Genomic DNA, 23,401 nt, shown 5'->3' on the forward strand with positions numbered 1-23,401 from the left:
CACTATTATCATATCATTAACGACCTTTTATGTAATTGAAGCAGACATATTTTACAAAATCGACCTTTTAGAGCTTTTAACCATGTTTTAGTTGTTTTCTCTTCTCATTTACTCTCTTAAAGTTGTTCTTGGAGTGATTTGTGCATGTTTGAGAAATAGTTAATTCCTTATTTTCAAGGCGACATATTGCCAAACATACACCCACTGCTCTGTACTTACTTCGTACTTCAATGTTATTTTCTTAATCGATGATACATGTAATATTCGGCAGTGTTGTGTAGTCATTTTGTTATAAATGAAAAAAAATCACTTGCTTGCTAGTGTGATCTGCAGCTATGCCGACAGCTACACGGCCCTTTGTTGTGATTAAGTTTATGTCGGCAACATCGGTGCAGTTTTCTGACACAGAAATCTTGTTTGCACGGACTTGTTTCTTTTATCAAGTCATTTTAGGTGAATATTGCAATTTAAAATGTGCAAATTATAACACAAATGTGTGTTTTGCCCCAGTACAGACATATTGTAAAAGCAGCACTTAAAGTTAAGATGAGATGGCTGTGTGTGGTCTACATCCAATTATCAATGCCTCTACTTTTCTTCGCGTTGGCCTGAAACACTTTTCGCTGCGTTCCAGTTTTCCTGTCAGTTCAAACCAGTGCGGACCATCTGCCAGTCTTCCTCAGTCTCTTGTGTGTCAGTGGGCTGTAAGCTAGGGCTCCCACAGTGTTGACAGCAGCAGTTAGCATAGCGCTGGCATGAGCTGAAATGTCATTCTGGAAGCGAGCGTCTGATTACTTTGGCGACAGGGAGGAATGAGGACAGAGACATGATGCTGTCATCACTGTGGCTCATACACAAACACAGGGAAATGAGAGACCTTTAATTATACACAAATATAGCGTTCCTTCACTTCCTCTGACCTCTCTCTCTCTCTCGCTCTCTCTCTCTCTCTCTGTCCAACTCTGTCTTAGGGTTGTTAAAAGTATCAAAAATCATATACTAATTGATGTTAAAACTAGTATTGAGACAAGGACCACTATGGAACCTACTGTACCACTGAGAGATTACACAGATATAAGGCTGCATGGTAATATAAAAAAAGTGCTTCAATTTAATGTTGAAAATCACATTCTATTGTCTAAATAAAGAGTGTTTATAGTTGTCATTGTGGTATCGGAATCGGTATTGAATCGATTTCTTAGTATCAATATCGAAATTTGAAATTTTAGTATTGTAACAACACTACTCTGTCTGCAGATGTTCCTGACCGTGTACCTCAGTAACAATGACCAGCACTTCACTGAGGTCCCCGTCACCCCGGAGACGCTGTGCCGCGACGTGGTGGAGCTGTGCAAAGAGCCGGGCGAGATGGACTGCCACCTGGCCGAGGTGTGGAGAGGGTCTGGTGAGTCTGCCGTCACTAAGCAAGATCACACTGCCCAATAACTAAAGATGTTCAGATTAAAGGGCCGATACTATACTATTTTCTGATCCTATAATGTTTCCTCATCACAAACAGACCCGGAGTTGTGTTTTGCTTCATTCTCACATGTTTGACACACAAACCCTGCATATTTAGGCTGAGGCCTCAAACAGAAAACACTGTTCCACCTTGTGATGTTATGTGGTGATACAGGAAGTGCTTCACTGTGTTTTTAAACTCTGTACACCTTCACTACAGTCATTGAGATAATTTCAGCCTTAGAATTTCCAATTTCTCCTGAAGTAAAGGTAAAAAGTTGATAACTTGAAAACTGCCACTACAAGACATCACAAGGTGGAACAGAGCATTTTGAGCTTTGGAGATGCAGACACACTAATAATAAATGGTTGCTCAAACATGTGTGAATGAAACAAAACACAACTCTGGGCATGTCTTTGATGAGGTAACAGGATTATAATATGACTAAAAGCTCACAAAAGTCCATATTGTGTAATATAGGACTTTTAACACAAAATAATGACATAAATAATGCCATTAGTCTTATATAGTGCTTTTCTCTTGCCATAAGTGCCCTGGTGTAGACTGATAAGAGCAAGGTTGCTAATCTGCAACATTGGTCACTCAGACAATTCATACACATTCATACAAAGCAATGTGGATCCCAATAATATCTAAAGAAGTTTAAAAATATATATATATATAATTTTAAAAGCACAAATTTGTAATCTGAGTTCTAGCTACACTCCAAAAAATTACATCTAAACATAAAGTCTGATTTTGCCTGTGTATGTCATATAAACTTGAATCATTCAAAAAGTTAGATTTTTATAAAGCTTCTCACTTGGAGGAATGCATATAGAGAATTATGAACAATCTTGGATAATTTGATGTTGTGCCATCTCCACCAATAACATGTTTTTACTCGTCTGTGTGTGTGACGGATGCGTGTGTGTGCTTGCTTTTAGAAGTTAATCTGCATGCAAATGAGGCAGGTCTATTATCCCTGTGCTAAACAGATAGCGGGACATATTTTTCTGGGGTCACTTGAGGGTTTTGCCTTCTCTTTCTGCCATGATGAAGAGGTGGGACGTAATCGCAATCTTACTCAAGTAGCATGATTTTGCAGCCGTTACTATGGTGACAGTGCCATAAGCTGAGGAAAGTGCCAATTATTGTGCTAGAGTACTTCCTCAAGTGTCCTAAAAGGAGCGTGCTCACTCCTGAAGAGCCTCATAAGGTTTAGTGCCAACTGGCTGTACCCAGCTGTCCTCTGCATTCAGACTGAGTTTAGGCTGAGAGGAGCGGTGTTTAAGTCTGCAGTAGAATGATGATTTTAGACGTCTTTAGATGTGATGACCTACGGCTGTGCAATTTATGTCATTTTTATCAGGATCAAGACTGAACCATTTTTTTAGCCTCTCGGAGTTTAGACTTGGATGAATAAACATGACCTTTTTTGTACAAGTCTGTCTAGTTTATGTTCAGGAAATCAAGATGGAATTAGTTTTTGACAATAAAATATTAAGTTGAAAGTCGAGATTGATCAATACAAGGATAAAAATTCAGATTATTTCATTATGTCATATTGCTCACCCCTGAAGACCTACAGTGGGCTGTGTTGGTCTTTTTTTGAATGCATTGAACACTTGTCTGAGGAATGAATAGTACATTTTTGGCACGGAAACAGCTTTAGTGATTGACAGCACATCAGAGCAGTTTTCCCCAGGTCCTAATCTCACCGCCAGCTGCCTGTCATAAAGTCAGTCTTCTTCTGCAGTGGCCAGGAAGTGTCAAGTGTAGAGCTACACCGCAGTCTATATTTCCTATATAATACTTCCACGAGATGAAACATGAGATTAGGTCCAGGAGAACGAGACAAGGTGTGATTCTGACATGCTTTGTAATAAATAAATTGTCCGATTCAGTTCACAAATTTGGCCTCACCATTTTATTTTTAGATGTCATTGCAACACTCTTTTTTGGAACCACAGCAAGAATGTAGAAATGTAACTCCCCAGCCCCTTTTTTTTGTCAAATCCAAATCTAACAACAAATAGGAAAAAGATCATTTTTCTACCTGAGTTTGTCTCGCGAGATCTTGTGCCACGAGACCTTGTCCCATCCCTAAAATACAGCGTTTTGGTTTGACAGAGCGTTCAGTAGGTGATGGAGAGAGGATGCTGGACGTGCTGCAGAGGTGGGGGCAGCACCGAGCCGAAGTGCGATTCTTCCTGCGTCACAACCGGGCCCCCAGCCGAGAGTCAGGTGAGTCTGGTCTATGTACTTACCACAAGCACATGCACCACAGCGGATATACAGAATCACATGGCTCTTCTATGGCTGCTCCTGTCCTCTGAGAACAGACACTTGACACCCGTGTGCCAAACTCCTGAGATGCCTGCGGTCTCACAATGTACACACAAACACAAGAGCTCATTTGAACTAAAAGCTATTTGAGTTTTATTGGTTAGCATAAGAAGAAAGACTGCATTTTATTTATTTTTCTTTAATTGTGAAATGGTTTGGATATTTCTACTGTAACTATAAATGTAACACTCAAACCAGATAGCTAAGTTTCAGATTTAAATGTAGTTTTACTCCAAAATAATACAATCAGCCAATTAAAAAAGCTTATCTTATTATTATTTTGTTATGATGAAACAAACAGTCCCATAAATAAATAAATCTCCTTAAGTAAAAGTAGTAAGTATCCTTTTTACAAAGTGCTTAAAGAGTTAAAAGTAAAAGTATTTCACACAGATTATGAGGTCTAATGAATCTTGAAATGTATTTGTATATTTTTGTTTGCTCAAAGTAAAAATAAAACGTATCCACTGTAAAATGTACTTAAGTAAAGTACAGATACCTAAATAAGTACAGTACAATACTTCTACTTTTACTTTTACATTCCACCAGTGTGTAGAACCATAAAGCTGTAGTATTGTAGTGGTGAGCAGGGCGGTCCTCTCTCAGGCTGGACTTACATAAGTGCGCTCCACTGCCCCTCACTGCATGAGTCTGGCTCAGGGATTACAAGTCTGTTTTCTCTTCCTGTTACCTCAGCCACTTCTTGCTTTCCCACACTGGTTATTAGCTTACCTTGCATCTTTTTAAACCAAGATTTTCATTTTTGTCTACTCCCTGCTCTGTCTTATGATGGCTTTATGCTCTGAAGGGAATCTGTGCCAGCTAAAAATGTCCCAGCACAGGCACTGTAGACGTAGCAGTGGGTAATTTAATAGGACTACACAGTGTGAAGTGATAGCTTGGTAATTACATTTAAAGGACATTCATTTGATATAATGATTATAATGAGAATGAGTTTTGTCCCATTTTGTGAAAATATGTAGCTAAATTGACTTCTATCACATGCTAGATTTCAACACAACTATCTGCAGAATTGAAACACATTTATTATTGTAATGTAAACAAAACTTCTCAATGTATTTCATATAAAACATAATTTGACATGGAAAATTACCTGTTAGTTCTACCTGATATTGATTCTAGCCAAGGCAAATGCTCTTTTATGGTAAAAGTTGCTAAATGAGAAAACAATTGACAGTAAAATATAATCTCTTCATTTTACTTTGTACCTTCTGTTTGTTATCACCTGTGAAAATGCCGATAGGATCACCTTTTTTCATCCAATCAGGCGCATTGGGAAGTGTCATGCTGTTGGTTTCCCATGATTCTTAGTAACAGACACTTGATTCTCAGTCACTGTGATACTGCAGCGTGACAAAGTGAAATCGGGTACAGCTCCTTTAATGACTACAACCTTAGACAGCAGTGGTATTATGGGTAAGGAATTAGCAGTATTAGCAATCAAAGAATAGGTTTTCATAGTATTGCGATTGTGTCCTTCAGCAAGATGCTTTACTAAATAACCTAGAAGATGCTATGACTGGTTTCAACATGCCAAAAAGTAAATAAAAAAACAAATACAATTTCCAGAAAAGGCCTATTTACATCTGAGCTCCCTGTTTCACAACATCAGCAGACAGAGAATATATTGTGTATGTCAAAGGCCACGTAAAACTATTATGTAAGCTAACAGGCTTTGGTTATGGGCTCGGCTGGCTTTACCGATGAGATATAGATTGTCTGCCCCCCACCCCACACATACCACCACCCCGCCCCACCCTCAGCTCCTATACGCCCGAGAGCATGGTCTGTTTATGAATGCAGACACGTAGTACACGCACTTCACCGTGACCGGACCTATTGTAAGTTATGTAGTGGTCTAAACCCAGAGATTACCGCAAGTCACAAAGAACACTGATCCCGTTGTTTCCCAGAGGAGCTTAGATCATTCACCACTGGGATTTTTTTCCTCAATACTCCAGTAATCTGCTCGTGCTAAAGGCCACGCTAGTTCACTGTATGTGCTGTTTGTACCATAGCATGACAGGCAAAGAGCAAAGAGGAAGTAGAGTTAGTTGAAAGGGTGTTTTTGTAAATATAATAGTGTTGTTTATTGTTTTTTTTTGTGTGTGTCAGGAGGTTCCAGAGGTTCCGAGCCTAAACGAAACGGCGTCAAAGGTCCACCAGATAGAAGGATGGAAAATGGGGTGAGTTTTATATATTTACTTTGAGTAGTTCTAGCTCTTCACAGTAATGTAATGTAACTTTTATACACTATTGTAGGAATGCACAGTTTTGGGGAAAAAACACAACACTTGATACTGGTTCAATACCACAATGAAGATAAAACATGCTCCTTTTTTAGTAATAGAATGTAATTTTCTTATACACAATAATACTATGTTACCATGAGATCTTGTACTGGTTCTGATAAAGCTCAAAATTACGCTAAAACTGTTCAGGAAAGCTCAAATTTTGTCCTTTTTTGCAGTGCTGATTCTTGCTCAAATGAGTTATTAGTTTTTGTATCAATTAGTATTTTTGGTGCTTTTGACAACCCGATCAGAGTGTACATTGTAAATATGCATTAACATGAGAGAAGACTGAAAAATGAACTGATAAACTAATCCTAAAATCCCATGCATTTCAGAACATGTTATAAAGGTCTAAACTACATGTACAACACAATAATTGTTCAAAATACCAGATTATTTACCTATTATAATAAAGATATTTTAATCTATGGCTTAATATACTGAAGGGGCAGAACCTTAAAGGGTCGGTAACTGATTTATTTCTTCGAGTTGAGGAAAAGTTGTTTTCATCCATCCTGTATTTTAAAAGCAACCAAAAAATGCAGAGGCATTTTGTTTGATGAGAACTATAAGGAAGCATCTATCTGGTTTCATCCAATCAGAGCCTCGTTAAATCAACACAGAACGAAACAAGGAGCCAAGTGGGCGGAGCTAACAGTTGTTCACTCATGGTCCAGTTGGATACAGGCCCTTTAACTAAAAGTAATTTTGTATCTCGTATTCTTTTTTCTGAATTTTAAATATAAATGTGCTGGATTAGTCAAATGTGTGAATTAATCATAACCCTGGTGAGAAAATAACTTTGTAACTTGTTGTTTTAGTGTGATTAAGACCTTATAATTTCAATGAGAAAGAAAAAGTGTTTGAATGTTGTTTGTGCAAATGTTAGACACAAATATAAATCTTTAAAGTTGAGCCTAACAGTAGGAGTGCAGTAAAAAGTATTTTGTAGTGTTTAGTTCCCCATAGACTATGGGGGTTTATTTGCTAAGTCCATAAATTTAAATAGCTCTTGTAGTCCAGTCATATTGCAGTAAAAAGGAAATGGTGGGTTTAGGATTAATATGGGGAGGCCAAGAATCCGTAGGAATTGTTATAATTTCAAATGATCTATCCATCCCGTTTTCAGCACAACTTCTCCTTGTATCTCACTGATTGCAGGTTATGTTCGCTGCTATATTATATTTCTATTGGGTGGAGCAATGACCCAGTATTTATAAGCTTCTAGTGGGAAAGGGAAGAATAATTATATGTTATTACAGTTACAGATACTATGCAAATTAAATAATTAGAATAACATTAGAAAGTGTCCATTTCCTACATTGTATAGAAAGCAAGATTAAGTTTATTAAACAGGAAAGAAATTCAAGATTGCCTACTGCTCCATAATCATCTGCACACATTCAATGTGATAAGATAAATAAAGTAATAAATAAATTGTAAATAAATAAATAATGTAATCAATAAAAATGTTAAATAAATACATTGTAAAAATAAATAATTAGTTAAAAAATGTGTATAAAAAAGAAAATAATAAATACATTATTTATGAATAAATAAATAAATGAATAAACAATAAAAAATAAATAGCCTTTAATGCCCACTTACTAACCAACCAATTGTATATGTTCCCAGGTTGGCACCCCTCGGATGGACATGACTCTGGCCGAACTGCAAGAAATGGCGGCACGGCAGCAGCAGCAAATCGAAGCCCAACAGCAGCTGCTGGCATCTAAGGTACAGTGTCAGTGAAAAGGGTGAACGGGCTATTGTACTCTAATGGAATGGGATGGAGTGCACCTTTGTGTGGCTGAGATTAAAGCAAAATAATAGCAGAAGATAAAAGGAAAATTAGTTTGTCCATCAAAAAGCACTGCTCGTCTTGTATAGTGGCAGAATCGTTGAGCTTTTGAGTAGCGGCAGGTGCAGTGTTAGTGTTTGAGAAGCCTGGGATTGCTGTCGGCTTTAGGTTCTCATTGCCAAAGGGTTCTGTGGTGATTTAGTAGTGACAGCAAGAATGACAGAAAATAGGTCACGTGTGATTAAAGGGACCTACTATACAAAAATGGACTCACTCGAATTTGTATTTAGAGTGTTTGAGTAATCTTTATACTCCTGTATTCAAGACATCATAGCTCAGATCAACCTCTGTTTTCACCGCCATGATATATGCTCACTGCTCTGTATTTACTTCTTTCTCCAATTTCATTTTCTTAATTGATAATATGCATAGGAAAAGCCTGTCAAGATAATTACTATATTGACTTATTGTTCAATATATGACACATGGGACAGTAATTTTTAAATCAAACAGAACGGTTGTTTTGTAAATCAATATTGTGATTTAAAATGTCCAAAGTATACCATAATGATCCACAGGTGTCGTATAACTATATGGCAAACACAAGCACAGTATGTCTTATTTAAATATAGTCGACAAACAAGTAGGACAAAAAGATATTGATTGGAACTTGAGACGTGGTCATACCGGAGTTTGTTGAAGGGAAGTTAGAAATGTGTTGTTGTTACTGGAAGTGAGTGTACATGCGTGGCTAGACAGGCAGGCTGCTTAAATGATTTCAATATGGATGCCTCAGGTTGTTAAGACAAGCCAAGAAATGTCAGAGAGTCAGATAGAGTGCACGTGCTTTACATTAATGTAAACAGAACAGATTCTTCTGTACACGTGGCCATGTGCTGTACTGTATTAGAAACTGTAATAACTTGTTGCTGTTATTTAAACCCTGGGCTAATTTCTTTGTTCTAGTTCTTTTTTAATTATTTATTCAATAAAGGGGGAAAATCTGTCAACCACAAATCCAACTTTATGTGAAGCTACGGGCTCGCCTACAATTTAGGAAACATTGAATAACCTACATCATGAGCATTTTTAATGTCAGTGATGGACTAAAATATTGTGGTCTACTTCTCTTTTGTCTTTTTGGACTTTTGAACGTTGATATATTGTAAACCTCCAATATAATTCTGTACAGTCACTAAATAAAACTTCATAACTTTCATTTAAGAGCCATGTCAAATCAGTTACAATACAACATGACCTACTATTACTATTACTTTTACTATTGCTACTACTACTACTACAACAAAACCACTACTACACAGCCACTACTCTACCGCCTACTACTACTACTACTACTACTACTACTACTACTACTACAAAACTACTACAAAACCACTACTATTACTACACAACCACCACTACTACTACTATGACACAACCACTACTACACCACTACTACTACTACTGCTCTCCATTGTAGTAGCAGTCACACCCCTCGTATTGTGTGTTTATACTGTGTAATCTAACGATCTTTGCCCTGCGTTGTAGGAGCAGCGTCTGCGGTACCTGAAGCAGCAGGAGCAGAGGCAGCAGCAGCAGGCCTCGGAGCAGGAGAAGCTCCAGCGCCTCCGAGAGAACATCGAGAACCAGGAGAGCAGGCTCAAGAAGGTCCGGGCCCTCAAGGGACAAGTGGAGCAGAAACGCCTCAGCAACGGCAAGCTAGGTAAGACCGGCAACTGTCCTAAAGGGGAAGTATTGCAACAGGTGTTGTATATTTTATTTACCTCGGAAAAAATAAAGTTGGGTTTAAAGGAGATGTACCTGATTTTTACCATCTTAAAAACATGAAAAACAGAACTAGTTCATTTTAAACTGTTTGCAATTTATTCCTCACTTTCCTAACAGATAGCATCCTAATTATTCACTAGGGTTTTGTATGCACTTTTACTCTTAAAAGTGTAAAAGTCTTAAAAAATTAATACTAACAACAACTAGCATGCTGACAATGCATTTCTTGTTTTTTGAAGGATAAAACCCTTTATAATTGGATGCAGACAGTACTTGGAGGTCTTATTTTGACCTTAAGAGCTGCTTTTACAATATATCTGTACTGGGGCCTGACAAATTTTACTCAAATACATGGAAAAGAATCTGGTACAGCTATTTTACACATAAGTACACAAAAAGTGTGGGAAAAGCATATGTTGGTATGCAGTATTGCTAAGCCTGTTACTATATCTGCAACATAGTATTTGAAACTGTAGAAGGGCCAATTTTGTATTTTTGTTTGGGCGGGTCTTTTCCGGTAATGGATTTAGCATTTTAGCTACTGCAAAGGTAGTTTACAGTAAACCAAGCAAAGTGCACTCCCTTTTACTGTTTTCCTCTGTAATAATCTTTGTGATTTGTGCAATAGGAAGTAACATTCCCTCTTGTCATAATAAAAATTAAAAAAACAGGTGCTATATATTTCTGTCTAACTTTCTGACTAACTTTTTACAAAACTAAACTTTTTAACATCCCCTCATTCCCTTTGCGTCTTTGCTTTGTGTTCCAGTGGAAGAGATCGAGCAGATGAACAGTCTGTTCCAGCAGAAACAAAGGGAGCTTGTTCTGGCTGCGTCTAAGGTAGAGGAGCTGAGCCGGCAGCTGGAGCTCCTCAAAAGTGGCAAAATGGAGAGCTTCCATGACAACCAGTCATCTGTTGTCGAGCTCGACCGCCTCTACAAGGAGCTGCAGGTGACTCAAGGCCTTTTCTTATTCAGTACGATTGATGACCGTCGTTATGATGTCCAATATTTGCCAATTACTAATATTTATAGATTATAAATGTTATTACCTAGGTCTACAAATTGTAGTAACTTTCTTGAAAACGTTTCTCTTTTCTAAAAATAATGGCTAAATGTATTTTTCTGTTCCCAATTTTAGCCCATGTAGTTGAGTAAAGTTGACTATAGATCTATTGTAAAAGCAACTTAAGGTCAGAATCGATTACCCAAAAGTAACACTGGTGCACTGTTAGCATGCTAGATGTAATTAGCAGTGATGTGCCCAAACTCTTTCTTACCCTTGACAATTGTGAAAATCACTTATTCCTCACTTACCTTATACATCTCTACGATCCTAATTATTCACCACAATGAGTTTATAAGTTTGGACCAGAAACTGGAGCATCCTAGAACAAAACATTGCCTCTATAACTTTATTTTTCCATGTAGGACAAAAGTCACCCATTTTGCCTGGTAGCAATATTGACACTGAAATATTCTCGATCCCTCTTCACAATTCATTTTTCTTTTTCCACAGCTGAGGAACAAACTCAACCAGGATCAGAACTCAAAGCTGCTGCAGCAGAGGGAGAGTCTGAACAAACGTAACCTGGAGGTGGCGGCCATGGACAAGAGGATCACCGAGCTGAGGGACAGACTGTACAAGAAGAAGGCCGCGCTGCAACAGAAGGAGAACCTACCTGTAAGCAACAAACACAACACTGTACATATGCATTTAAAATAATGCAGAATTGATCTACAAAAAAAATAAAAACAAACAAAAAAGAAAAAGTGAGTTCAAAAATACAAAATATAGCTCAATTTGCATATTTTTTGCTTAATATTTCATTGAAAATTGTGTTTGGATAAGTGACATTTTGGGCAAAAAAATAGCTTTCCTTGTAATTTTTTTCCCCATTTTTGAAATTTCTAATAATGTCTTAACTATTTTTGCATGAAGTTGTTTTATATTTAGTTACTTTCAGTTATATTTAGTTTTTGATTATGGCTCATATAATATTTGTTTGGTAATTTTTATACATTTTGAAAATATGTTCACTTTTTACCTTGAAAACCTTGGTGGTAGTCCCAAATTGTAATGTTCTGAAACCCCTCACTTTAATTATATGCCTTGACGAGCCCTTAATAATAGAAAATGTATATAAATGGCTCCCTCTGGTGGCTGTCCCCTGAAACTTGTTTATCTCCTTACCCTCTAAGCCTCAGAAGCGTCTCAACACAGATCTCCCACACACCAACGTAAGATTAAACATTTTATCTTCAAGTTCTCTAGAACCTTCAACTTTTCTTCACGTGTCTGCTGGGGATAGAATCTTGTTTATCTGGACCGTGTCAGAAAATTCTTTAAAAATACTATCACTCCTCTGCATTCTAGCCCCATTTGACAAAAAACAGCTGGAGGGAGAAGCAACGGCGGCCGCTGCTGACAGGGAGGAATTTCAGGGAGATGTTATCTGTTAGACTTGTCAGGGAAGTAGAAAGACGAATAACCTACTTTCTCCAACTAAACCCAGCCAGGTGCTAAAAACAACTCTGTCTTTTGTGGCAATAATTAATGAGAGCTATTCATCACATGTGAATTTCACCCTGTTTTACCTCCCTCTCTTCTTTCACGGTGTTGTTTGAATGGGGCTATAAGGCGGTAGCGACTTTACAGGGGGATTAGCGTGTCCAGTGTTCCTCAGAATTCAAAATGGCTTCATCATTAAGTGGTTTAAATGAGAAATGACTGAGAGAACAGCGGACAATGGTGTTTCAGTAGAATTCAATATTAACTTACTAAACTAAATTAACATTCTACTAATTATTCTCAAAGGCTTTGTCCAAAAGTGTTTACAGTGATTTTTTTTTTTTTTTTTTGTAAGTAGAAAGTTGGTTGGGAAAAAGTATTGAAAATGTTGGAATACATGTTCTCTCCAGCTAGCTAGTTAGTATACTTTGGTACTAATTTGGTACAAATGATAAATTGTTAAAAATAAATAAATGAAATTAAAAATAATAATAATAATAAATACAAATACATTAATAATAATAATAATAATAAACCAAAAATCTCAGTGGTCCAATATTGACCTTCCCTGAATTGATCTATTCTTGTTTATAAGTTACTTTTAAGCAAGTAACTAATATAAACTTATAATATACTAATATAAAAAGTTCAGTTTGTTCTAATTATTAACAGATTTTTATTTTTATTTTTTTACTACAACACAAACGTTAAGAAACAACCATTTTATAATTTCACACTATGTCATTTTAGGTTTTATTGTTCAAAAGACTAATTATTGTGAAAAATTAGCTTAAACAAAAGACATATTTTAACTTTTACAATCTGATTAGGGTACAGTTCATTGTCCCTGCTCTGTTGTCCTTATACACAAGACACAATGTTCCTATTTTGCTCACTATTGTTTATGTTCCTCCTTTGTTTCATCAAATATTACTTAACATTCTGCGAACAATGTTTACTTAGCAAACAAGCTCTTACGTAGCCTCCAAGTTTTTGCATAAATAATATCTGTTCTCTGAAGCACAGTTTACATGTCCTTCAAAGTCGCTAAGCTAAACAAACTGCTCCCTAATCCAACATAAGAGCAGCTAGCGCTCTTAGCATTGGCACAGACAGCTAGCTATGTGTGTGCGTGCTTGTGAATACACGCGAGGTGGGTAGATGAGCCAAAAATGTAACTGAAGTAAGAGTAAGGTTACTTCAAACTAATATTACTCAAGTAGAAGTACAAAGAAGTGATCCAAGAAATGACTCGAGTAAGACTAAAAAACAGTATTTGGGAAAACTGCTACTTAAAGAGTAACTGCCAGGATGCAACATCTGATTTATAATTTGAAGTTAATGTAATTTGACGGACAAAACATTAAATAATACTGCGCAAAATCTGGTACTTTTTGAAGGATAGACAAAAAAATTTGAAAAACATATCTGAATAAACCTAAATGTTGAAATTATTTCATCAACATAAAGCTTTTGTCACTTATAGACTTAATCACAGTGAGAGGATTAACACTTTTACATTTTTACACTTCAAACTAAATATTACTCAAGTAGAAGCAAAAATATGCTGCCAGAAAAGTGCTCTAAAAAGTACAATTTGTTTAAAAAGTTATTCAAGTAATTGTAACCGAGTACTACCCACCTCTGGCTATAGGCATTGTTTAAGAAGGTGATCTAACCATAACCTGTCTTGAATTATAATGAGCTACTCTTTTTCAAACGAGTACAAAGACGCAAGCCATTCACGCCATTTCAGCCCTCCACCAATCAATTATCAACAAGCACCGGAGAGGAGAGCGTTCAAAATATTTCGGAAAACTTCAGAATTAACTCGTAAATAAAGTTGTTGTTAAGATGGTAGGAGAGGACAAAGGGATTCTGGGTCGTTTTTGAACTGCTTTTGCATATTGTGCTTCTTGTCTTTAAGAATGGCTATCCTGGTAGAGAGAGGGCAGCAAAAGACTCTCATCTGCAGGTAACTAAACCAGGACTGGACAAATCAGATTTCAGTCCCATTTATTTATTGTATTGTAATATATGTGCAAAGTCTGGTTTACTTTGTATTCATTTTAGCGCTGACAGTACCATATATTTAGCTTTCAAATTCAGTTGTGGTCTAATGATCTAATTAGCTGTGTTGGAGAGGAGGGACTTGCTAGACATTTGGAAGTAAAACAAAAATATATTTATATATATCCACAAACTACAACTATTACTATTGCTACAGGTAATAAGACCGAACACTGACATTACAGTTTATTGCTCTTCCTTGTATAAAGATGACGTCTTTCAGTGTCCGGTGATTCACTTTTGATTTTTCAGGTCAAAGATCAATTCTGGATTCATTAGGTGATTTGAGGTGTTACAATAATGTGCCAGAAATTATTCGATTTGATTCAAGGATATACATTTCAATTTGGTTGTTAATTTTCATAATGCATACGGATATGTTTTTGCTGAATATTTTGTATAGCAATTTAGATTTTTTTCTCCAACTTTAAATTTTCTATTTGAGATTACATACATACTCTTTATATTCATAGCTGCACTGTCCCCTGGTTTGGTAAAGATGAGCCACAGTGACAAAACCATCACAAAAATCTAAAATGAATTGGTAGTGTTTTTGTATTGCCTTTTTATGTAGTAACTATTAACTCGCCTTAAACATCTTTTAACTACATGACGACCTAACGGACCTTATACATGCCCTGATGCCTCTAACCGCCGCACCCCTCCTTTGTGCTCAGTTGCCCTCTGAAGGCCAAAGCGCGCAGCAGTCTGGGCCCTCTCGTGTGGCTGCGGTGGGCCCGTACATCCAGTCCTCCACGATGCCCCGGGGACCCGTGAGGAGTGACCTGCTGGTGAAGCCCGCTTACCCCGACGGCACGGCCACACTGCCCACACACGACCTGCAGGGCAAAGCTGGCACTGGTGAGACACACACAAGAAATTAATCTACACATATCAAGTTGGTATATTTACACTGCAAAAATAATTTAGTCAGAATAACTTGAATCCAGAATCTAATCAAAACTTATATTTCATTTTTATATCATTTTAAAGGTACAGCATGTAACTTTCTGGGGCTGGCACATCACCTCTCACATCACTCAATGGAAATAGAAACTTAAAAGCACACTCCAGAACATTCTCCATGTTTTATAGCATAGTGTGAAATATTGCAGCCCAAGGTTCAAACTTAACAATCACTTAAAATTTACTTGAATAATTAAAACTTAAACATTAAACATTTTTAAGTGGTATAAAGTGGGCATAATAAGCTATTAAAACTACTTGTATCGAAACTTCTCAAACCAATTGAAAACTCTTAGACATTTGAAGTGTTCTTACACCTTGTACAAAAAGGATCTTAACATTTCAACATCTTACTGTGTCCTCACTGCGCCGCATCAGAGAAGTGCGGTCCTTCTGAATGTGATGTGACCCTGAGCTCAGAAGGTAGCTGTGATCGGTGTGGTCTACTTCCTGGCTGTGCTGTTTTACCATATTCTAGTTAAATATATTACATTTTATTATAGAGTGTTTTTCTACCGTTTTGCTATAGAATAATTCAGGAAGCTCGCAATATATATTTCTGTGTCCTTGTCAACTCAATTAGTCTTTTCTGTATAGACTGTGCATAAGAAAAAATGTAAAGCTTATTAAAAATTGAATACGACATGTTCTTTGTAAGCACACACTTTAAACATACATTTACTTTCAGAGTCAAAGCTATATTTTTTCTCCAGTTTGTCATGATTGCATGTTAAACGATTACTTGTGCATGGTGTGTTGGTTCGCTGTGTGGAATAGGGAGAGAGTGAGAGAGATAAAAAACAGTTAGCCATTATAAAAGCTGTAAAAGTTGCGGTTGGATAGGTGCCTGTGAGGACCATTTTTAGGAGCTTGGATTCGACGTTGTTGTAATTTTATTTTTGTCTTAAATGCATCTCCATCAGAAGCCATGATTTTGCTTAAGCCTCTGAAAGAACTACGGGCTAAAAGGAAAGGTACATGGTTCAGTCTGCGTGTGCTGCGTATGCTGTGTCTGCTATCTATATTTTTTTAAGTTTAATTTAAGATACATTTCTGGTTTGTTTTCCTGTTGGCTGCTGTGGAGTTGAATTCTCACTTTCTTGCTTTAAACGTGTGAGAGACTTTTGAAACATCTGGACTTTTTTTCCCTTCAAATAGAATTCAGTTCAATGTGTGTCTGTCTGAAATCTCCTCATAATATTGTAAATGATAAACTATGACCTCTTGAGATTTACTGCTTTATGTTTTTATGAGGCATTGTCAGAGGTAGGTAGAGTAGTTGCAAATTTACTTCAAAATAATATCACGCAGAAGTACATACATTACCAGTTAAAAGTTTGGATACACGCTCTCATTCGTTTGGTTTTTTGGGTGTTTTTTTTACCATTTTGTCTACTTTCTACATTTTAGATGCATACAGAAGACCTCAAATATATGATGCAAGATAGGTGGACTTTTGTAGTGAAGTGACTTAAATATTTTTTTCGAGCAAGCAAAGACTAGATACTTTGAGGACTTGAGTATAGAATATGTTAATATAAAGAAAAAAACATTGAGTGAGAGGGTGTGTTTTGACTAATGATGTAATTTGAACGCAGGATGGGATGGACACAAAAATTTGAAAAACAACATTATATCTGAAGGAGCACTGCAAGAAACATAAATGTTTAGTAGCAGCCTGTAGACATTATTCATATTCATTATCCCATACGGGTCACTCCTTATCATTCTACAGTTTGACAGCCCAGGTTTTTCTTTTCTGTACAGGATCATCAAAGTTGGGAGAGTGGAGTCCCTCTGGCCCTGATTCCAATTCTATTAGCAGTCATGGTTCCTCATCCACATTGCCCCGGATGCCCTCCCACAGCAGCTCCATGGCAGAACAAGGTAATGGACACAGCTCCACTTAGAACACATGTCCAAATTTATTGAAAAAAAAAAAAAAAAATCACAATATCTATATCACAACAGCTTTTACATATTATCATGCAGTCTTTATCTATCCGTCTGATAGACAATTAGTTATTAAAAAGATGTACTGTGTAACTTTTCTGGTGAAGGGCACTTGCCCTGTGTCCATGGAGATGGAAATTTTACATTGACTTTTTCCAACATATTACAATAATCTAGCATAACTCCTAGTTATATTATGTATTCTATAAATGGTAGCAGTTTTTGGATGTAAACATTTCCAGTGGCCTGGACCCTGATCAGTCTATTTGTGTGTGAAAGTAATCAATCAGTATGAATGTGTTTGTCCCTGAGGAGCAGTTTAAGCACATTGAGCAGTAAAATACAATAATAATACAAAAGTTCAAAAGGTAGGGCTATCAGATCCTTTGTTAGATTTGAGGGGTGGATAAAAGTGTCCCTCCTTTTTGTCCTCTGTATCCTTCAGCCTGGGCATCACACTCTGTCCAGAGTTCACTTGGCTCCCCTTGGACACATACAATATTAAAAGCCTCTTCTAAGAGACTTTCTCCACTCTATTGTTTTGGATGGTGATGAGATGGGATTTTCTCGTTCTTCTGAAATGTCTTTTGGCATATTTGAGGTAGAAATTCTGCTGCATTAGTGTAAAACGTGGCTGGCTAGCATAGCTAGCTTCATACAGGGTTGCCATGGATACAGGAAAAAGAAACAGTTCAATCGCACAGTCCAGTTGTCCTTAACTTTTGTTCTTTGAACTGCACAAACAGCACTTCTTAGTTGGTCTAAATTCCAAGTAAAAAATATAAAATAAGAATTGAAAAGGTTTAAAACTGCTCAGTGTGCCAGTCACTCAGCCACGAGAGCAGCCAACCACAACTGCACTGACTATGATCCCATCCTGGTTTGCTTAGATGACGGAGAGCTGAAGAGGGACAAGAAGCCGCGGCCATCCTCCATGTTTGAGCCCACAGACTTACAGGCCAACTCCCTCCGCAAGAACCAGAGCAGTGACGACCTGGTCCGCGATGCACAGGTGAGAAAAATGGCAAAACAATGGGGTAAAATATATTTAATTTCATTCACATTTTAAACAATAGCTTTTTTCTTTTCAAATTTAAGTTATTTTTAATCAAATTTATAAAGCACTATGATGCAGCTGTGCCATTGAGTTATAGTAATCATGCTATGAAAACAAAACTGAATGATCTCTTCTACTACATGAATTCACTTGACATTCTCTGCTTGTCTCTTTTTCTCCAGTCCTCATCCAAGCCAGTCAAGGTGCCTCCTCCGGTCGCTTCCAAACCTGTCCTCCCGTATGGCAAGCCGGCACTGCACACTGGCACCTTCCCCAAAACCAAGTCCCACGGCCAGCCACCCCACCCGGGCCCAGGCCGCCCCCCGCTACCCCCCTCCCAGAGCCAGACCCTGCCCCTCCCCTCCAAACAGGACACACCCCCAGCAGCCACGGTCCGCCCCTTCACCCCAGAGCTCCCCAAGGACAACAGGCTAGGCAAACCACAGACCCTCGATGCCAACTCCATCTACTCCATGTACACGCAGCAGTCCGGCATCCAGGGGGCACTAAACCGGGCGCAGGGCCGCACCAATGGGTTCACCAGTGGTACGTTTGTTTTTGGGGGTTGGTGAGAGGGTAATGTGGCGTATAGGTGCTCACAGTTCAATGAGTAGAGCAGCAGATTGTCTTTGGTTGTAGGCCATCTGTTATTCATGGTATGAGCCAATGGAAATAAAAATGCCTATAATACCTATATATGGACATAATACGGGGGCAAAAAATTGGAAAATGTGGTGCCTCTAAATTGAATGTGCGTGTGAATGGGTGAGTGATTCTTGATGTAAAGTGTGAGTGCCTCGAAGGTGGAAAAACGCATTTACAAATTTTAACATTTACCAGTTACTGTATTTACAAACCTATCACTCTATTACATGTAAAAAGATAATCATAAAACAGTCTTCAATAATTGTGCTTTTGACAGGGATAGTTGGCTCCCCTTCATCATGGGACAGTGTAAAATTTAATTTAAAGCATGGGCCAAATGCATCCATGCATCCATTTTCTTCAGCTTATCTGGGGCAGCAGTCTAAGTAGGGACTCCCAGACTTCCCAGACACTTCCTCCAGCTCCTCCAGGTCATATACAGAGAAAGATAAATAAAGTATACCTTCATTTCAGTACCCCATGCACTACGAGTGTATGGGGTACTGAAAAAAAAGTGTGTATCCTAACCATAGTTTCTAATTATGACTTGGTTTGGTTGGATAGTACCTGTGGTAAATGTTTATCATAGTTAAGTGGGAGTTTGTGAAAAGAAACCTTCAGTTAACGTTGTCATTTATTTTCATTAGTCTAATCGAGTTTTGGCTCTTGTCCAATCAGGAAGTACAATTATAAGCTTTGCTAAAATTCCTGTCAAAACCATATGCGTCATATGCACTTTAACGATTAAAAGACTTCTCAAAAGCTGTAGGGTTTTTCCTCACCTAAATATAACCCTGTCCTCCCCTTGTTTTGTTCAGTTCTTTTATCATCTTCTTAACCTTCACTATTTTAATCCTTTCTCTAGTGTATGGCAAACCAGTCATGAGCTCCCAGCAGCATCCCGAAAACCCGTACATGGACCGCCGCTCGCCCACTGAGAACGAGGTGGACCACAGCAACGGCTCCGGTCCCACCCAGGCACCTGCCCACCCCGAGACCGAGCGCATCCCCCGCCCCCTCAGCCCCACCAAGCTCCTCCCCTTTATCTCCAACCCGTACCGCCACCAGAGCGATGGCGATCTGGAAGCCCTGCGCAAAAAACTCTACAACGCCCCGAGACCTTTGAAGAAACGCAGCTCCATAACTGAACCAGAAGGACCAGCCGGACCTAATATCCAAAAACTGCTGTATCAGAAGACTACTTTAGCTGCGATGGAAACGACAGTTACTCCAACTACTCCTGCTTTCGCACTAGATCCAGAGAAGGTGCCGGAAAACGCTTCAATCCCCGTGACAAATGACGTTAGCCAACCAGAGCAAGCCGAAGAAGTCCCACCTATTGAACCGGTAGTGGTGCAACCAGAACCAATCAGCAATCTGCCCTTGGTAGTAGTAGGAAGTGAGGAAATAATACCACCACCACCACCGAGTCACCCAGCGCCCAGGCCAGAGGATGTAACCTTCCCCCCGCCTCCGCCCTCGACTGGTGGGGAGGAGTTGCAGGTGCAGGTGCCCAGTATGCCCCCTCCTCCACCTCCAGAGGGCTTCCCAGAGGAGTTCCCGCCCTACCCGCCTCCGCCCTATCCCAGTGGGGCTGAGCAGGACAGTCTGAACGAGGAGAGCATGAAGGCACCAGAGGTCACGGGACAAGTCACTCTGCCACCGGTACAAATCAACTTTATTATACTGGTTAAGATACAAGGTTATATCAGTGAAATATTTTTAATTTTTATTATAAAAAAAATAAATAAATCAATACACAAGATACACAAGATCTAAAATATATGTTTAGAGTACTGTTTCAGGTATTTAACTTATAGATTCTTTTATGAAATTTTTTGTGCTGGCAGTTTATCCACACTAAAAACTAGTAACAATAACACATAAATATATAATAATAATAGTAATAACAATGATATTATTATTATCATTATCATTATTATTATTATTATTATTATTATTATTATTATTATTATTATTATTATTATTATTATTAATAATAATGATAATAATAATAATAATAATAAATGATAAAATGTAATTTCAATAACAAATACATCATTTTATATTTCTTCTTATTCTTGTAGCCTGGATCACCATTTTGATTTAAATTTTATTATTGTGTAGCATTGTTATTCTTAAAGCCATTTTCTAGTTCTGAAAGTTCCAAAAGTTAATTCTGCCCTAAAAATGAACTAAATTTGGCAATAAGATCACTAGGCCCTCTTTGGTGACCTGCTCTAATATTACATAATTTCTAATCTTGTGAAGTATCCCTATTGTTTCAGTGGAAAAATAGTTCGTTTTACCTCTAAGCCGATCACCTCTTTGCTTTCTCACTTTGGGTTTGAAAAGCTGTTTTTGTGCTGGTTTAGTGGAAATACTTGTTTGGTACAGCTTGGCCCATAAAGTAGATTAGCAGTGGAATAATTGTTGGAAAAATACTACCTCCCTCCTCTGAGCAGGTTTACACTGTGGACTGGAAGGAGCCAGACCTTTCAGTTGTTCAATTGTCCTAATGCACAGTGATGGTTGTGTGTCCAGGGAAAGAGGACCAACCTGCGGAAACCAGGATCTGAGCGCATAGACCACGCAATGAGGGTCAAGTTTAACCCTCTGGCCCTGCTGCTGGACTCCTCGCTGGAGGGAGAGTTTGACCTGGTCCAGAGAATCATTTATGAAGTAAGTAGTTTGCATTCATCATTTACATTTTGAATCAATGCATACAGACAGGTATCCACTGCACAGTTTTTGGATGTTGCACTAAAATGTGGGTGATTCACAGGGAAATTTATGAATGAATGGAAAGGAAAGAAAAAAATGTTTTGTATTGTCTCTAATATCACAATTTTAAAAAGTGCATAATTCACACTGTGCAATTTTTCACACAGTCAGTCGTGGATATGACCAAGGTTACACTCTCTTTAAGGCAGTGTTTCAAATAGAAGTATTTATTCTGAAGTATGGTTTTATCTTTCTATTTCCATGGAATTTAGTAAGTTACATACTGAACCTTTTATGTATAAATGGCAGTCTGAATTCTTTTCTATTTTAAAATGGACTTTAATGTTTTGCCAAGCCGTAGAAATATATATATTTTTTAATCTAATCTAACCTTTCCTTTCTCAGGTGGAAGATCCCAGCCAGCCCAACGATGAGGGCATCACAGCTCTACACAATGCGGTCTGTGCAGGTCATACTGAGATTGTAAAGTTCCTGGTTCAGTTTGGGGTCAATGTGAACGCGGCTGATAGTGACGGATGGTAGGTTGGACCCTTCTGTTTACATGACATTGAAAATAATGAGATGCAAACTATTCCATATCATCTAAATAAACCTGCATAGTCACATTAACTTAATGTAATGAGATATTTTTAGCATCTCTCCTCTTTCTCAATAATTTTTGTTTCTTACATGTAGTATACAGATGGCCAGTACTGGAGTTTTTGGGCAGTCTTCCTGTTTTTTTGTTTTTTTTTCTTAATCTAATTTGTCATATTATTACTTTTTATTTCTCATTCAAGACACCACTTCACTGTGCTTTTTCCCATTTAAACCTATCCCTATTCAAAAGATAGCAGCTATATATCCAGTGAGTTTGTAGTCTTTTATCAAATCAAAACTTCCAAATATATATAGAACCTAAGTAGCGTTATGTGCTTTCACGCAAAGTAATACATGTAGAAATATAGGAAAACTTGCATTCAATTTATCGTAACACTATCAACTTGTAACACTGTTTGCCCCCCCCCCCCCCCCTCGTCTCCCCCCAGGACGCCCCTTCACTGTGCGGCCTCCTGTAATAACGTGCAGGTGTGTAAGTTCCTGGTGGAGTCTGGAGCGGCCGTGTTCGCCATGACCTACAGTGACATGCAGACGGCAGCGGACAAGTGTGAGGAGATGGAGGAGGGATACACCCAGTGCTCCCAGTTCCTCTATGGTCAGTATAACCAGCCTGTTATTTTATTTGTTCACGAGGGCAGGTGGATAGCTCTGAGATATAAATAATACTTGATATTTGTGGAGAATGCTCCTATTTGAGATCAGGTCAAAATTTTATTAGAAGTTTGTGTCTTGTACTTAATCATATAATTTAGTTTGTATGTAGCATTTTATATAAAGTCATAAATGAGCCAGGATGTATTTTTTTCCTAATCCTTTTTCAAATTGAGGCTCCTACACACTGAATTTTACTGCTATTTGAGCAAAATTTGTCTTCCCTCAGTACAGATGTATGGTATAAGCAGCTCTTGAGGTCAGAATAAGTCAGTGGCAGTCTGCGTCTAGTTAGAAAGTAGAATGTCTGATAATAAGAATGTGAGTGTTGGCTCTCATGGTAAAACTCTGGTCTCCGAGAGTTGTGAAAAGAGCTTGTAAACTCATCGCAGTGAGTAATTAGGATGTTCAGAATGCATAAGGTAAGTGAGGATTAACTTTGGATCACTGCAAATATATTTAAAATGCATAAAACTAGTTCATGTTAT

General features: G+C 38.0%; 1 protein-coding gene across 3 annotated transcripts in view; it reads left to right on the forward strand.

Moving 5' to 3' along the window:
- Positions 1-23,401, forward strand: part of LOC117382355 (apoptosis-stimulating of p53 protein 2-like) — a 40,072-nt gene that overhangs the window by 14,860 nt on the left and 1,811 nt on the right. Inside the window, exons 3-19 of one of the 3 annotated variants that reach the window (XM_033979520.2) lie at positions 1,258-1,405; positions 3,596-3,709; positions 5,948-6,018; positions 7,762-7,863; positions 9,476-9,650; positions 10,485-10,666; positions 11,234-11,398; positions 11,917-11,955; positions 14,154-14,201; positions 14,974-15,157; positions 17,030-17,149; positions 18,106-18,227; positions 18,455-18,818; positions 19,783-20,582; positions 21,462-21,599; positions 22,047-22,180; positions 22,691-22,857. In XM_033979520.2, the coding sequence (XP_033835411.1) occupies positions 1,258-1,405; positions 3,596-3,709; positions 5,948-6,018; positions 7,762-7,863; positions 9,476-9,650; positions 10,485-10,666; positions 11,234-11,398; positions 11,917-11,955; positions 14,154-14,201; positions 14,974-15,157; positions 17,030-17,149; positions 18,106-18,227; positions 18,455-18,818; positions 19,783-20,582; positions 21,462-21,599; positions 22,047-22,180; positions 22,691-22,857 (3,073 nt within the window). The remainder of the gene's footprint in view (positions 1-1,257; positions 1,406-3,595; positions 3,710-5,947; positions 6,019-7,761; positions 7,864-9,475; positions 9,651-10,484; positions 10,667-11,233; positions 11,399-11,916; positions 11,956-14,153; positions 14,202-14,973; positions 15,158-17,029; positions 17,150-18,105; positions 18,228-18,454; positions 18,819-19,782; positions 20,583-21,461; positions 21,600-22,046; positions 22,181-22,690; positions 22,858-23,401) is intronic. The other 2 variants (XM_033979521.2, XM_055227283.1) reach the window with 2 other exon arrangements.

Source organism: Periophthalmus magnuspinnatus, chromosome 15, assembly GCF_009829125.3.
Source record: "Periophthalmus magnuspinnatus isolate fPerMag1 chromosome 15, fPerMag1.2.pri, whole genome shotgun sequence".
Taxonomy (NCBI): Eukaryota; Metazoa; Chordata; class Actinopteri; order Gobiiformes; family Gobiidae; genus Periophthalmus; species Periophthalmus magnuspinnatus.